The sequence below is a fragment of the Fusarium musae genome, chromosome 9 (assembly GCF_019915245.1).
Source record: "Fusarium musae strain F31 chromosome 9, whole genome shotgun sequence".
Lineage (NCBI taxonomy): Eukaryota > Fungi > Ascomycota > Sordariomycetes > Hypocreales > Nectriaceae > Fusarium > Fusarium musae.
This window is the reverse complement of record NC_058395.1, coordinates 1,572,036-1,588,677: the sequence shown is the minus strand read 5'-3', so window position 1 is coordinate 1,588,677 and position 16,642 is coordinate 1,572,036. Positions and strand designations below refer to the sequence as shown.

Sequence of the window (16,642 nt, the reverse complement as noted above, 5' to 3'; positions counted from 1 at the left end):
GTTATAGACTTTATTAATTAAGCTTTTTTATAGCTTTTTAGCTAATTAAATAATATATTTATTTTAATTAAAGTTACTTAAAATACTATAGCCTAAAAGTAATTTTATTAATTAAGTTTATTAAGATTTTAGTCTAGCTAGAGATTTTATAATTAATACTTTTATAGCTATTATTAAAATATCTAGGTCTTATTTATTAGTTATTACTAGGTTAAGGCTATAAAATAATAATATTTTTTTTAATAAGTTCTAGAAGGTATTATTATAAATATTAAAGAATAATATATTTTATAATATTATAATACTTAGTAAAAAGATCTATATTAAAAAAAATAAGAAAAGATATCTTTTTTATAAAAATAGCCTTATAAAATATCTTAAAATATTATAAAGGCTTTTTTTTAAGTTATATTTTATTTTTATATAATCTCTTACTTTATATTATAGTTAAGAATATAGTCTTTATAAAGGGGATATTAACTTATAGCTTAATAAAAGGACTATTTAATATAGTTATTATTTATATAGTTAATTAAAACCTTATTTATAAAAAACTAGTTATAGAAAAAACTAGCCTTTTTATAATAATATTTTTTAATAAAAATTAAGCAATTTTAGACTATATCTAGTTCTAGAAATAGGTATTAAAATATATATTTATATTATATTCTTTCTTTAATTAGCTAATAATATATAGTTAATTTATAATAATAAAGTCTTTATTTTTTCCTTAATTTCTTTATATAATATAAAAATATTAAAGTTAATAATTTATTTAATATAATTTTTATTATATTATAATAATATAGTTAAATAGCTAGAGTATAGATTATCTTTAGCTAACTATTAATAGTAATACTAGTAAATAATACTAAAAATTATATATTTTATTATATCTTTTTTTTTAAGATATTTTTAAAGGAAATGCTTAATTTATATATTATTATAATCTTTATTCTCTTATAAAAAGAATAATATATTTTTTAGTATATATATAGTATTATTTACTATAGATAGAATATATTAAAGTTATTAAGTTAATTATTAGGTTATTATATAAGGTAGGGGGTAAGCGGAAGATTATTAGAACTTTTATATGCCTACTGTACTCTGTATAGTGCCTAAGATATAGGTAGCTGACCAGGTTGATCTACCTAGCGATTGAACCGCTATCATGATAACGATTGGTGTGTGACATGCGGAATATCGACAACACGTAAAAAAAAAAAAAAAAAAAAAAAGAATATATCAGGAAGACCTGGCTGCATGACATCGTGATCTCAACCCACCACATGTAAGGCCGTCTTGTTGTTCTTTTTAGATAATTCAGGCGTCAATTGGTCCTTTTTACTGATTTTGTGCTCCTAGAAACAAATATCATTGCACTTCTCTTGTTCCATCACTGTTGCTGTTCCTGATTCTGTGGTTTCGATCTGCTTGGCTATGGCAAGTTGACTTAGCTTGGGTGATTGACTCCATACGGCGGGTTGGTTGGTAACGCAGTTAACTCCCTGCAGGGAATTAGGTAGTGCATCCAATGTGCAGCTCCCCCTCTTCCAGCTACAGTTCGTTCCTCCCGTCCATCCACGGTGGAAGTTAAGGTAAGGTTTGGGGGGAAGTAATGGCGGTAGGTACTTCTGCGTAGGTACTTACTTTAGGTAGCAAGGTACCTTAGCTTCCCCCCGGGCAGTCTTACCTTACTGTCCTCTTTATCAACACCATTGCTACCGATTCGTGTCAAACCGCGAGCTGACTACCTGTTGCATATCGGCCTGGACTGCTTCAATCTGAGTACGTACGCAAGACAGCTCCCGCTTACACTCGCACTCATCACTGTTGGCCTATTGTCGTTTGCGGTCACCTGAACGGCGCGCCCCCCGCACCGACGCCATCCATTTGATCGTTGCAGCGCGCTCCACGGACCATCAATCCCAACCTCTTGATCCCAACCGAAGTTGTCAACCTAGCTTCGAGAACCACGTGCTCGTGTCATGTTAAGCAATCTGCATTAACATCCATAGCTGCAAGGTACCGACCGACCTGCACTTGTTCGCCGGCTGCCTTTGTCGCATCGTTTTCCCCTTCGCGCCTGGACAATCGATATCGCAAAGCAAAGGTTTGGTCCGATCTTGCCAGCCGACATCGCATACGATACACCTTGCAGAGCAATCGTATTTATCGCGACTGGATTTCTGTGTCATATAGATACACGCCATGGCTACTCCCACCCTCAATTTCATCACTTTCAATCAAGACCACAGCTGTCTTGCTGTTGGTATGGCCGCCTACCGCCCTGGCCTCGAGTGGCTGTAGCTAATTGTGCTTCTTCTTCTTCGTAGGTACTTCCAAGGGCTTTCGCATCTACCATACCGATCCTTTCTCTCGAATCTTCAGTAGCGACGATGGCAACATTGCTATTATCGAGATGCTGTTCTCTACCTCCCTCGTCGCTCTCATTCTTTCTCCTCGCCATCTCATAATTCAGAACACTAAGGTACCGGAACTCTTGTTGTCAAAAGGGATCGCATTGCTCACAAATGTACTAGAGAGCATCTGTCATTTGCGAACTTACCTTCCCCTCGGCCGTTCTAGCTGTCCGATTGAACCGAAAGCGCCTGGCGGTCGTTCTTGAGGATGAAATATACCTCTACGATATCAGCAACATGAGCCTCCTGCATACGATCCCGACTTCGCCGAATCCTTCTGCTATATGCGCCCTCTCACCTTCCTCCGAGAATTGTTTCATCGCCTATCCGCTGCCCAAGCCTCGAGAGGATCCTGACGCCCGGCGCCCTGCTCACGCACCTCCTCATTCAGCTTTTGTTGCGCCTACTTCAGGCGAAGTGTTGGTCTTCGATACTCTTACCCTGAAAGCTGTCAACGTCATCGAGGCGCATCGCTCGCCGTTATGCTGCATCTGTCTCAATAATGAGGGTACTCTGCTCGCTACAGCCAGCGAGACAGGCACTATCATTCGCGTCTTTTCGGTACCAAAGGGCCAAAAGCTATATCAATTTCGACGTGGAACCTACCCATCCACTATCTACAGCATGTCATTTAATCTGAGCTCGACGCTATTATGCGTCTCTTCGACTTCAGATACGGTTCATATCTTCCGACTTGGGGTCCCCCCAGGAAACAACACACCGGCTGGGGCTCCCATTGAGTCCCCAGGCTCGCAGCGGCAGGATCGTTGGTCTCGAGCAAGGAGCTTCGATGACCCCGAATCCCCAGGCACCAGTGCAGGCGACTCGCCCAAGAACGAATCTTCTGATGTCGTTTCGTCTGGGAATGGCGCAGGCAGCAGCAATAGCGCAGGACATACAAGACAGAGTGGCTCATTCAGTAGTATGCTTCGCCGCTCTTCACAAATAATGGGCCGAGGAGTTGCTGGTGTCGTGGGGTCCTACCTACCTCAATCCGTAACAGAAATGTGGGAACCTCTACGCGATTTCGCTTATATCAAGATACCAAAATCTACAGTTCCTTCGGGGACTTCAAGGGCTCTACGTGATGCTCCAGGAGGTCCCTTACGAAGCGTTGTAGCGATGAGTAGCAGTAGTCCTCAAGTAATGGTTGTCACTAGCGATGGCGGCTTTTACGTTTACAATATTGACATGGAACACGGCGGAGAAGGCTACCTAGTCAGGCAATTCTCGTAAGTACTCCTACAATGCTCAAGAGACAAATGTACTGATCATCGAGGTCAAAGTGTCCTGGAGGGTGACGACAAGAGCGACGCGTCAGGTTATGGAAACTAGCGGAGCCCTGCAAAGGTCAACAGAAACTGCTGCAGCAATATCAGATCAACCTTGTGCTCTGAGCGAGGTTGATGAATGGAGCGGAAGCATTGCTACCGGCGTTTATCGGGTCTGGAATCTTTTAACACTAATAATCTCTTTTGCGGCGAGATATCCCTTTCTCTAATACCCTTTTTTGTTTGTTATACTTCCGAACATCATCCACGTGTGTCGTCAAAGGTACGAGCAACGGACAGAAGGGGCGGAATACTTTGGTAGAGGATATTTTGTCACTGGAGATTGCAGCTTCAACATTACATCTTAGCCAAACTTATTGATTATCTCTACATACATTTCACTGTATGTACGTACGTAGAAGGCAAAGAAGGAGCATATATACATTCATTCAAAGCAACCAAAAGCAATCGTAACCCATTGTCGTTCATCATTGTATCCAGTAAATCCAAAATTTCCGTGTGACCAAAAAAATGGACAGATACCAAGACACAAACCCAGGTACAAGCCAGATAATAAAGCAACTCAGCTACCAAGCAACGCCAACAAGAACAACCCTTTGAGGGTTTCCCATCTTTGTCCAGGACCAACGAGTGCCGATCCCATTCCCAATCTCCGATCATTCTTTCATGCCAAAACGCAGTCTGTCAGAGACCAGTATGCCCAGGTTTAACTATTCCGCCAAGGCACTCCGGATACGCACGAAATGAATCGACAAAGTTTCAGGAGCTGGTTCATATAGTTCCTATGACTACGTGGCAGCCCCTCGACCAAAAGACATACTGGAAAACTGCTGGATGCACCAACAATGCAGCTTTATCGAGAATATGGTCGGTTCATGAGTGCGATCTCCCGTGCAATCTCTGCCCACTCCAAGGTTCGTTTGACTTCGGCGTCTGGATCACCGTCCTGCTGGAGCACCTCCTCGTACTTCAACAGTTCGTAGGCAAATCGAAGATGTGGTTGAATGATTACGTTCAAGCGTCGGGCTCTGACATAGCAATAAGCGTGAGGGAAAGACATCTGTTTCGATCGCATCACTTCAGCAATACAGATAGTAGCGCTTCGGGAAACTCCTACGCGGCAGTGCACCAATGTTGCAGTGCCATTTCGACGACCCCGATCTGATTCTCGCGATTAGTTTCCGCAAATTCAACAGCCTTCTGCCGTGGTACAAGACTTACCAATAAACTCGAGACATCGAGTGAATTCCTCAGTCAACGGATCAATGCCATTGTCTTGAACGCCCTGGACCACGCAGACATTCTCCTTACCCCAGTCCTCAAGGTCTCCCTCTCGCCACATGGCTGTCTCGCCCACACTCAGGATCTGAGTGATGCCAAGGGCCCGTAGGAGATCAGGATTATTAGCATGGCCCAAATTACCCAGGTACATATAATCCAAGACTCGGCTTGGGAATGATCCATCCAGGGCAGCAAACCAGCTCGGCTCATCCCTGGTCAAATGAGTGATGTCAGTCAGGCTCAGGCCCTTGCAAACAGGAGACTCCCGGAGTAGTCGTGGTGTGATTGAGGTTAAAAGTGCGACATCGGTGGGATAAGCGAAGAAATTCCGCTTCTTTTCAGTATGGAGTTTTAGCCATGCTTCAGGAACAGGCCATCCTGTACTGTAGCTAAAGTACGCGATGCTCAACATAGTCGACTCAGTATAGCCATCGGCGCAATGGAGTAAGATCTTGCGGGGCTTGACGTTAAACATAGGTTGCTGGTCTGAGGGCATAGGCGAGTCTCCCTCGGCGTCCAGATCATCTGTATCCAATGCTGATTCAGGGTCGGGATATGAGCCGTGGGCAAGATGGTAGATCCATTTGCATGTTTCCAGGATACCATCGGCTTCGGAATGTGACCAGGTCGGTGGGAGAATACTTCCGGATGATGGGAAATCAAGGAACCGCTGCTTGTTGTCATCACCAGGGCTTTCGGCAATGAGCTGGAGAGCCAATGGATTCAGCCGACCAAGGTCGCTGCACTCAATCAGAATGTCGTATTTCTGCTCCTCAGGGCTTCCTTGCTCAGGCGTAGGGCCCATGAAGACATTTTTGGAAAACTCGGACGCCTCTGTCATGGCCCACATCTCTCGTCTCTCCTGGTTGAAGAAATCAAGGACATTGCCTGTCAAGTGGCTCGAGGCGTCTACGGCCACTATTTCCGGGTGATTTTCTTCGAATTCTGAGAATGGGCTTGTGCAAACAAAAGTATGATACTCGGGCATCCAAACACCTTGACCCTCATTTCTTTCGCGCCACCGCTTCTGTGCACTCGCAATATCCCACGCGACTTTACGAGTTTTGATCAAATCTGCACCATAGACGATTATGTCCGACAAAACAGCGGTTTTTACGGTCTGGATTTGGAAATTCCTCACGGAAAACCCCTCCCGAGGATCCGCATCAATAAACTCTGTGGGCTCGTTTGCTTGAACGATCTCGTTCGGAGCAACCGCCCCCTTCAGCCGCGCACAGTTTACATCTCCGTCAGCTTTGACAAGAGTGACAGATCTCAGACAAGAGGGGGTGCGGCGAAGAGGCCGCCGTCGAGTAGCAAAGAAGGACTGCTGAACATGGTTCTGCGGGTGTAGACCATGAAACCATGGGAAAACCAGAGCCGGGTCGGGCAGCGGTTGTCGTGAAGCAACATCGAGGGCCTGGGCAACGCTGGATGCATCAAGCTCATAAATAGAAAGCTCGCCCGACTCGAGTCTTTTGAAGCCGTCAAGCGGATACAAAGCTGAGGTTTGTTGCAGCTGGTCTTGAGACGGCGGTGATGGCGGTGGAGTATCAGGCTCGTCTGGCCGAGCAGGTCCAGTAGGACATATGGGAAGATGCTTTTTGGGGACTGGGACTGAGCATGGCGAAGTAGAACTAGAGCTAGATTCAAGGGAGAGTGGCGGAGTTATGGTAGACGAAGGACGATGAGGCGGAATTGGTCGAGCGAGAGCGACGGTAGTCATATCAACGAAGGGGGGTAGATATGTAGCTTATGTATGTTGGACAGCTAGGATGTAATGGCAAGAAACAGTTCCGGCTGGCGTTATCGAATGGGGGACTGGGCGGGTTCAAAAGCAGTATGTTATACAAAAATATGGCCCAGATGGGGTGTCTAGTAATTTGATGGGACAGTCAGAGAGTATTTCGAGGCCGTTTTCAGACTAGAAATGCAATTTCCTCTCCGACTCAGCCTCAAGACCTTTGGGGGAGACAGTAATCAAACGGATTCTTGGAAACAGATGCAAGTATAGACAAGACACACGCGGATGTGTTATTGCTGCAAATGGGCAGGCAGCGGGCAACCGTCGCACATGCCTGGGCTCAGGATATGAGACAGAGTGCAGGGAAATAAGCCACAGCGATCGCTGGGTGGAATGAGGGTGGTGGGATGGAGATTGCGGGATGATGGATCCCAGAGAATTGAGTTGGGGTGAGGAAGTTGTGTATATGACAGGTCAAGTAAAGACTTGGTCCCGAACGTACAATATCGTCGATGCCGCCGCGACGCAATGGGTAATGGGTAATGGCAATGGAAGAATGTATCGATCGACAAGTCCAGGTACGAATCGCCAAGAAGCTCGCAACAGAAGAGAGTAGATAGCAAAGCAGTAAGCGAGGCGATGACGCTTTGGGAATCGACACTGTTTATCGTAATGGTCGATCGACGGCCGCAGGCGACAGAATTGAGACGATTGCGAGCAAAAACACAATGGGAGGCACACAGAGGGATGTTAATAGTCTATCATGAAAGATACCAGGCAATGCCGTCGAAGAGAGCATGAATACAATGGTCAAGAAGATGAAGGAGGAGAGTCGAGTAGAGAAGAGGGGCGGACGACCACGGCCGGCAATCGGATGGATAAGTTAGTCGATAGAGGAGGGTTTCGTAATGGTGGTGGTGATTTGGTTTCGGTACGGTTTTTGGCTTTGTTGGTTGGGTGGTTTGGCAGCGCGGTTGGTTGGATGAGTGAGCGCATGGATGGCGAATGCTAAGTTAGTACAAACATACCTACCTAGTAGTATGTACGGTAAGGTAAGGTACCTAGGTATGTAGTAGGTATACTGATAAGGGTAATCCCTTTTGAAGATGTGCCGCCCGTAGGTACTGTACTGCGCTGCACAGTGTTTCCCTCAGCCTATACCACACAAGTGCATGCCGGAGTTATCTATCTTAGTAGGTACAGCACTTGCCAAGAACAAGCTCAGTCTGCACTGGCTGGCTGGTGTTTGTTGAATCAATCGAGACTGGGAGAATATCCAAACCCCAAACCATCCATGGATTGGATCCAATGGATTGCAATATTATTATACGTAGTGGCCGAACGACCACCCACAGCAGGTGGTTTAGGGGCACGGGCCAATCAAGCAAGGCCAGCACCGGCATTCAGTGGAGAGCTGGCGTTGGGTTTCCGCTATAATTGGCGGGGAGCTGCATCCAGAAGCGGGGAGCTGTCTCCCACATCGCGCTAGGCTTTGGTCACAGTGCACCTTAGATCCAGAAGCACGGGCTGAACAACCAGGACCCTCGATTTGATTGGCTGTGAAAGTGATGCAGGATTGAGGTTATCAGACGCTGTATGTAATGCACAAGGATTAGGTACCAACCTATCTAATAAGGTAGGCATAGTAGATTAGTAGCTATGTACGTAGATGGAGAACTTACTGATACATATCAGATGGGCTCATGGACACGAGATCTTCGCAGCGTTGACCATATGCCAATGTGAGGTGATGGTGTGGCAATGTGAGACCAGTACCTACCTACCTACCAACCTAAGTATTGAGGCGAAGTTCAGTGAGAATACCACGGGCCAGACCCAAGCCCAAGACAAAGCCGCCCGCGGTGCATTAGCGCCCCGCGCCGACAGAGCCAGACCTCGAGGGGCAAGAAAACACCGAACCTTGATATAAGGTGTCAAAATAAACTTGGCAAAGAGTCCCCTAAGCTTAGGCTAATTTACCTAAATACTTTTATCACTTTAGGTCAAGGTCTTGAGTTTTCTTTCCTCCCCTAGCCAGACTCCAGAGCTCCCTGAACTCCACTCTCTTGTTCTCCCCACCACTTAAACTTAATGCTTCGTGTGCCGCTCAATCCTCTTCTACATACAGTCCTCCTTTGCGTTGACATCTTGGCCGGCGATAAACAACTGCTTGAAGAACTTGCTCACAATACATCAAATATTCATCCATACAGTGTATTCATCGGAAAACGTCATGAACTCTCCGTAGTCCCTGACTCTATCTATCATGAACCCGCAATACGGCATACTCCCAGAGTCACATCACACGAAAGTCAGCTACCTTACCTACTCCATTCTTACCTTGCCTACTTGCTTATCTTAGCCATGTATTATGGGAATCAGCATGGCAGGCAAGGGCCCTTTTCCGGACTCCACCCCTGGCCCACGAAGACCCCAGAGCATCTCCTTATTCAGCTTAGCATCCAGAGCTCTCGAACTACCGGCATTTGGTCTTTGTTCATCTACGGATAGCAGAAGTGGAATCAAACCAGCTGAGGTCTACGACTTAATGTCAACCACGTCGAGCATCATTCTAACGATGAGGCCACTCATAAGTGACGAGGTTACGCCAGACCTTGGACCCCTCACACAATACCGTCCCGTGGAAATCTTTATGTTACTAACCTCGTTATCTACATCGCGGATAACCATCTAGTGTACCGGTAAGTTACCTATAGCGATCAAAAAGTGCTGTTTCAGGAGCTGTTTCAGAAGACGACGCTCACAGAAAGTCATGTGCACCGTAGTTCATTCTCTCTGTACCTCATGTTTTGCTTGAGTGAATCCTTGGTGCGAGCCTTACTAAACCTGTAACAAGAAATAACGAGGGTTATAATATCTCGAAAGGTCTTTATGCTCTGCTAGTAATTAGCCACTTTCTCGCGTGCACGTCTACCTAAGGTAGCATGAGAGTGAGAGGTGATGGCTTGTTTGTTATATGCTCTCGAATGTCCTAAGCTGGCAAATGTCAATATGCATAGTTCTTTTATACAAGCAATATTAATTTCCGGGCCGTTGCCTTTTCAATGATTTGTATCACACTATCTAAAGTATGGAGGCACAGACACAGATGACCCCAATTCATTTCCTGTGATAATTTGCCTAGCTTGCCTAGCTTGCCTCACCTTGGTGGGGATATTCTTCGGTGTAATGGGTCCTCACCGACAGCTTTCTCGGTGACATCAGCGCCCCTGCACGTGACCTCGCGACGCTCATCTTTGATCACACAGAAGTCCACGTCACGCCTCACGCCTTCTGCCATCTTTGTCGCTACCCATCTCTCATACCTACAATAATACGCTGAGGGTTTGCTCCGGTGGCTAGCCGTCGGGTCGTCATGAAGTTCAATATTGAGTACGACACATCCTTTCGCCTCGTGGCACCCCTTTTACTCACATCATCTAGTGACTTGCCTGTGCTATTCCCTTATCCGAGGATATATCCAGGTAGGCATTAATAAACGCGTGTTCCACTGGCCAAAAGCTGACTCGGTTTTCTCAGAGCAATATGCGTGAGTTGTTGGGCGTTGTGGTGTCCGAATGGATGAGATAGACTAACCGTGAGGCGCATTAAGTTACATGTGTGATCTCAAAAGTACCTACCCCTTCTATCGTTGAAATGCATTGTGATTGCTGACGTGATCTCCCATCGCACCAGAAACACTAGACGCAGGGGGCCACTGTGTTCTAGAAATGCCTTCAGGCACAGGCAAGACCGTGTCTCTTCTGTCTCTTATTGTTGCGTATCAACAATACATGCCTGAAAAGCGCAAACTGATCTACTGCTCTCGTGAGTGACACTTGACCTCACCCCTGCTATTGCTGACTTATGCCTTGACAGGCACCATGTCCGAAATTGAAAAGGCTTTAGTAGAACTGAAGTCTCTCATGAAATACCGAGCCGAGCAGCTCGGTTACGAAGAAGAGTTCCGTGGTCTAGGCTTGACAAGTCGAAAGAACCTGTGTCTTCATCCTTCAGTCAAGCGTGAGAAGAGTGGCGCCATAGTCGACGCTCGTTGCAGGAGTCTCACGGCTGGCTTTGTCAAGGAAAAAAAGGAACGTGGAGAAAGCGTAGACGTCTGCGTGTATCACGACGTGAGTCTCGCAGAACCTCAATTTTCTTACCTATTCCATGCTGAGCCAATGATATAGAACCTAGACCTCCTCGAGCCTCACAACCTGATTCCCAATGGTGTCTGGTCTTTCGACGACATGATTCGATACGGTGAAGAGCATAAGCAATGCCCATACTTTACTGCACGCCGAATGGTGAGTATTTTTCTTATCCTATGGGCCTCGTTTTAGTGGTTCTTATGTTCTACTCCAGATGCAATACTGCAACGTCGTCATATTTTCCTATCACTATCTGCTTGACCCCAAAATCGCCGAACGGGTATCAAAGGACTTTTCCAAGGACTGTATTGTTGTCTTCGACGAAGCTCACAACATTGACAACGTTTGCATCGAATCTCTCAGCACAGATATCACAGAGGATTCTCTGCGGAAAGCCACAAGAGGAGCTCAGAATCTAGAGAACAAGATTTCACAGATGCGGGATACAGACCAGCAACAACTACAAAACGAGTATGAGAAACTAGTTCAGGGCTTGCGTGATGCTGACGAGGCCCGTCAAGAAGATGCCTTCATGGCAAACCCTGGTAGGCTCCAAAGAGATCTCCACTTGCTTCCTTGCAATGTGCTAACCATTCCGCAGCCCTTCCCGAAGACTTACTCAAAGAGGCTGTTCCAGGAAACATTCGTAGGGCAGAACACTTTATTGCTTTCCTCAAGAGATTCATTGAGTATCTGAAGACGAGGATGAAAGTGCGCCAGGTCATTTCTGAAACACCGCCCTCGTTTCTTGCCCATCTCCGAGAGCATACTTTTATCGAGAAGAAGCCTTTGAGGTTTTGCGCTGAACGTCTGACATCACTTGTTAGGACCCTCGAGCTCACCAATATCGAAGACTACCAGCCTCTTCAGGAGGTTGCAACTTTTGCAACGCTGGTGGCAACGTACGAGAAAGGCTTTCTCCTTATTCTTGAGCCCTTTGAGTCCGATACTGCTGAAGTGCCTAACCCGGTCCTTCACTTCACCTGCCTTGACGCTGCCATAGCTATCAAGCCCGTTTTTGACAGGTTCTACTCTGTCATTATCACGTCTGGTACCATTTCCCCACTGGAGATATACCCAAAGATGCTGGATTTCTCAACTGTGATACAAGAATCCTATGCCATGACCCTCGCCCGGAGGTCCTTCATGCCTATGATTGTCACTCGAGGTAGCGATCAGGCTTCCGTCTCCACCAGCTTTCAAGTGCGGAATGAACCCAGTGTGGTCCGAAACTACGGCAACCTACTCACGGAATTCGCCAAGATCACGCCGGATGGGATGGTTGTCTTCTTTCCATCCTATCTTTATATGGAATCTATCATTAGTATGTGGCAAGGAATGGGTATCCTTGATGAAGTTTGGAAGTACAAACTGATCCTGGTGGAAACGCCCGATGCACAGGAGACATCGCTTGCTCTGGAGACCTACCGCACAGCGTGCTGTAACGGTAGAGGTGCCGTTCTACTCTGTGTCGCTCGAGGAAAGGTATCCGAGGGCATCGATTTCGACCATCAATATGGTCGCACTGTGCTATGCATTGGAGTTCCATTCCAATACACCGAGTCACGTATTCTCAAGGCTCGTCTTCAGTTCTTGAGAGAAACATACCGCATCAAAGAGAATGACTTCCTCTCCTTTGATGCAATGCGACACGCCGCCCAGTGCCTGGGCCGAGTCTTGCGTGGTAAGGACGACTATGGAATCATGGTCCTTGCCGACCGGCGATTCCAGAAGAAGCGCTCACAGCTACCCAAATGGATCAACCAAGGCCTCCAAGAATCAGACGTCAATCTAAGCACGGACATGGCCGTCAGCAGTGCAAGACGATTCCTTCGAACTATGGCGCAACCGTTCCGGGCTAAAGACCAGGAAGGTATCAGCACCTGGGGATATAAAGATCTGATGGAACATAAGGAGAAGATGGATCTAGAGAGGATCAAGGAGCTCGAGGAGGAAGCTCAACAACCAAAGCCTGCCGCGCAGGACAACAATTTTGAGTACGACGATGACGAGTTTGACCAAGATATGATGGAGATGGATGGTTTCTAGATTCGTTCGAGCAACTGCAATACCAGACGTTAGAAACACGGGTTTAGACTGCAAGGCCAAAAGCAAATCAAGTTGTATCATATTATTCGGACTAATCAGAGAATGCTAACCCCATCTAAAGTTAGTTGCCTAGCTCTTTTGCAGTGTTGATTCAACTTGAACAGAAATCTAACCAAGCCTTATTTTTGACTCGCTCCAAATACGATGCCAGAACGCCGAATGCTGGGCGTTCGCCCAACTCGGGCCTATTCAATCATGAGAAACAATGGACAAAACAAGGATATCATCTGCTCTGTGCGTTAAAGGTAAGAACAACAATCTAATCTACCAAAAGTCTCTTGGCAGCCTTTGTTGCTCGGAAGGCGGGAATAGAATTTGCCCGACCCGGCTTTCGTCCAATCTCAATGCAAAGCATTCGAATAAAATCAAGATTAGTCCAATAGCTGGAGTGCGCACTGAGCATGTTGAGGTACTGTATCTCCAAAGGCCCTCCCCCAGAGCGGAGGTACCAGTCGATTTGCCCGTTGTCGTTAAGCAGAAATGCCTTTCTCTCTGCAATCTCTTCCCGGGTAAAGTCGTGCACCTCGAGCTCTAATTGAGAGGGCAATCGGATCGTTGAAGGTCGCTCCGGCTCCGGGACTAGAGGGTTGGGTGCTGGTGCCATGCCTGGTACTACTCCTCGCATTGCGGCGCCGACAGACTTCCACAGAGAACCCGAAATACTAGGTACGTAAGCCTTTTTGAGACTCGCCGCGTAGACAGGGTCCACGGCGCCATTCAGAAGGTACGCAATGGGATCTTCCTTGGCCAGGATGTTGTATATATTGTCCACAGCCAAGCAGCCAAAAGTCCCGGCGTCTGCTACGACGTCTTTCGATACGATGTCGTTTGAATCAGCTCCAGGCTTCATTCGACCATGACGAGGCATCAGAACACCGCGCTCCAGAAGAAGAAAGAATCCCGCAGGACTGCCCGCCAGGAAAAGATTCTTGGTATCAAACTCGAAGAAACGTGCCTCGGGTTCCTTTCGAGACCAGTCCAGCCTTGGCACTGTGGTTGGTTGATTTGAGAGAATCTCAAGAGCCATTGCACTCCCAAGGGAATGTCCGATCATGTGGACGCGTCCATTGTCAGCAAAACCTGGGTTGTTGCGGCACCAGAGCCGATAGACACGATTTGCTTCTGATACAAGAGCCTGGATCATTTTCCCTTTGTGATGTGACATGTAAAAGGGGATGTCGAACATGATGTCTGATATCATGCTGCGGACGGCCGGAATCGTATCAGGTTCGATGTCTTTGAGTCCAAACCCCTCAGGCGTGTATTCCTCCTTATCTTCCTCCCTCATTGGTCCTCCATCCTCAAAAGACAGGCCCATTCGCCAATTCAGGGGCAAGATCATCAGTCCATTCTGATCATCGCGCAGAACCTGCTTGACCAGAGGGCTCTGGAGCTCCATATTCACAGCTCGGCGAAATCCATTGATGGCATGAGTGAAATGGAAACTCTCAACCCTCTCCGCAAACTTCTGGCCAATGCCGTGAGCGACAAGAACCAGATCAGTCACTTGACGCTTCGCCTTGTCAGCTTTGCAAGCAGCGCATACATCTTGTCCACGGTTTTCGTGCGACTCATCGGCAGCAGAAGCACCTGCTTTGTTTGGTGCCTGTATCTTGTGGTGTAGGTGCTCCCATGCTGCTCGGTCGAATCCTCGAGCGACAGGAATCCCGACAGTGACGCCTTTCATGATCTTCATCGTCGGCCGTCGGCCATAGTATGCTGATGGCTTTAGGCTCGGTTTTAGGAGAAAAGCCTCAGTGGCATTCTTATACAGGACATGATAATTCGAATACGGTCGGGTCAGGATGTTTGCGTCTTCCGCTGTGGCCTTCTTCATGGGGGTCGCATCAATGTTACCTTCAGCAGCAGCTTCACCCCGAAAGCAGCGAGCAGCACAAAATGGATCTGATGGTATGACTGGCTCAGGGAAGTCGTCTCCGGATCCTATCTCTGAATCCTCGGGCCATAGTCTATGCGAAATCTTTTCTTCACCCAGTGGTCCAACGTCGATAGCACATCGGAGCTCATCACTCCATGTCTCAGTCCACGGTCGCAAATAGTGATAGCCGGCCTCTAACTGGTTGGCAACAGCTGGCGGTATTGGGAGCATAGTATCTCTAGGTTAAGTCAGTTATCCTTTCCCCTAATCGACCCTGGAAATATAACCTATAGAACCAAGTCGCCCTAGAAACAACTGCAACATCGTTGATTGGGGACCAGTATATCGGCTTCATCTGAAGCACAGGCAACGAGACCATATGAAGTCTTGATATTCCGACCGCAACCTCGGCTACTTTGGTCTGGCTCTCTTCGGGTACTGCCTGAGTCCCTTGGTCCGCAATGGTTACAGTCTCTTCTCGTTCGGGAACGCCTGGAATATGATCTGGGTTTCGAGAGGTATGCCGGCCTGAGCCTCCGAGTCCAGTCAGCGGGAGAGATCCGGGTTCTGATTGCGTCTCTGGACTTCCAACGCGTACGAATGGTCTGCCTGAAATTCCATCATCGACAACTGGTGGTCGTGTAAGGCCGGGACTGCCAACGGGTGTTTGTACTCGTGGTGGCTGTGAGGTGGATAAGCTATTGGTTCTCGCTCTCATTTCTCCTATAGTTGATCGACGCTTAGAACTACGAGGCTCCGTTGTTGTGGTTCTGGGAATGTGGGTAACTGGGTGGTCAGTAGTACTGGCGGAAGCGGTTCCTGGATGGCTCGAGGGTGTGCTGTTTGATCCCGGCTGAGCCTCAACTTCATCGTTGGCTTGCTTTTTCAACCGATCAAGTGCAAACACGACCTGTTGCGTGACATGGTCCACATTCAGGGCTGGATTTCGCCGCCTGACCAGGGCGCAGAAAGCTCTCTCAAGTTCTTGGGAAACGTGAAGGACCAGTTCAGAGCAACAAGTGGACACAGGCGTTGTGGGCAGTACATCACTGACTGGTGCTGTCACATCTTGTGGCTTATAGCCTTTCCGGTGCCTCTCCCAGTGATTTGTAGTTATAAGCTGAATGAGTGATGCGAGCACCCCTGGGTCAAACTGAGGAGTGCGATCCAGATTCCTAAGTGCATCTTGATGAGCGCGACGTGAAGGCTCAATCATGAGACTCAGCCAAGCCTTTTCCAGTGCATTATTATCACCTCGAGAAAAGGCGCGCACTTGTCCTCTACTTGTCTTTGAATCGGTACCAACAGTTGAGGGAGTTGAAAGAGGATCATCAATGGGTATCACTGACGAGTAGAAGAACTGAGCCTCGACCGGGGGGACCTCATCTTCGCGTTGAACGCGAGAAACAGGGGCCAGGCGACACTTGGCGCTGTAGGTGTGGTTATCGTCAGTCATGTCGATCGATGGTGGTGATGTCTCGCTCGGGACGCGACTACGAGTGGGATTGGATTGTCTTGTCCCAACAACTCTCTTGGGTCAAGCCTTGGGCGGCAGCTGTCTATTCAGTAGGAGTCGGCCGTGCCATAGGTACCTAGGTAGAGCTTGAAGCTTCCTTGCTGTTCTCTCACAAGGCCATAGAAATCGGAGGAAGAAGAAGAAGGAGAAGAGAACTTGACTAAGTATATAAGGCCAAGGCTCCGGGGATGTTATTCAAGGGACGCCATGACGTGGGGGATGATGTCTGCCTTTAAAATGTGGG

At 47.3% G+C, this 16,642-nt stretch overlaps 4 protein-coding genes across 4 annotated transcripts; 2 read left to right on the top strand and 2 right to left on the bottom strand.

Moving 5' to 3' along the window:
* Nucleotides 1-2,214: 2,214 nt before the first annotated feature.
* Nucleotides 2,215-3,662, top strand: ATG18 (autophagy protein; the record flags this gene model as incomplete). The annotated part of the gene is made up of 3 exons (XM_044829300.1): nucleotides 2,215-2,275; nucleotides 2,340-2,494; nucleotides 2,547-3,662. 3 exons carry the CDS (start codon nucleotides 2,215-2,217, stop codon nucleotides 3,660-3,662), a joined length of 1,332 nt encoding a protein of 443 aa, XP_044675975.1.
* Nucleotides 3,663-4,571: 909 nt separating this feature from the next.
* On the bottom strand, nucleotides 4,572-6,725 carry J7337_011763 (uncharacterized protein; the record flags this gene model as incomplete). Its single annotated transcript, XM_044829299.1, has 2 exons — nucleotides 4,572-4,879; nucleotides 4,940-6,725. 2 exons carry the CDS (start codon nucleotides 6,723-6,725, stop codon nucleotides 4,572-4,574), a joined length of 2,094 nt encoding a protein of 697 aa, XP_044675974.1.
* Nucleotides 6,726-10,474: 3,749 nt separating this feature from the next.
* RAD15 (DNA-dependent ATPase of the nucleotide excision repair factor 4 complex) lies at nucleotides 10,475-12,943 on the top strand (the record flags this gene model as incomplete). The annotated part of the gene is made up of 5 exons (XM_044829298.1): nucleotides 10,475-10,571; nucleotides 10,623-10,876; nucleotides 10,934-11,050; nucleotides 11,109-11,439; nucleotides 11,496-12,943. 5 exons carry the CDS (start codon nucleotides 10,475-10,477, stop codon nucleotides 12,941-12,943), a joined length of 2,247 nt encoding a protein of 748 aa, XP_044675973.1.
* A 319-nt stretch (nucleotides 12,944-13,262) lies between these two features.
* Nucleotides 13,263-16,338, bottom strand: J7337_011761 (uncharacterized protein; the record flags this gene model as incomplete). Its single annotated transcript, XM_044829297.1, has 2 exons — nucleotides 13,263-15,120; nucleotides 15,170-16,338. The coding sequence occupies 2 exons, from the start codon at nucleotides 16,336-16,338 to the stop codon at nucleotides 13,263-13,265; spliced, it is 3,027 nt and encodes a 1,008-aa protein (XP_044675972.1).
* Nucleotides 16,339-16,642: the final 304 nt, after the last annotated feature.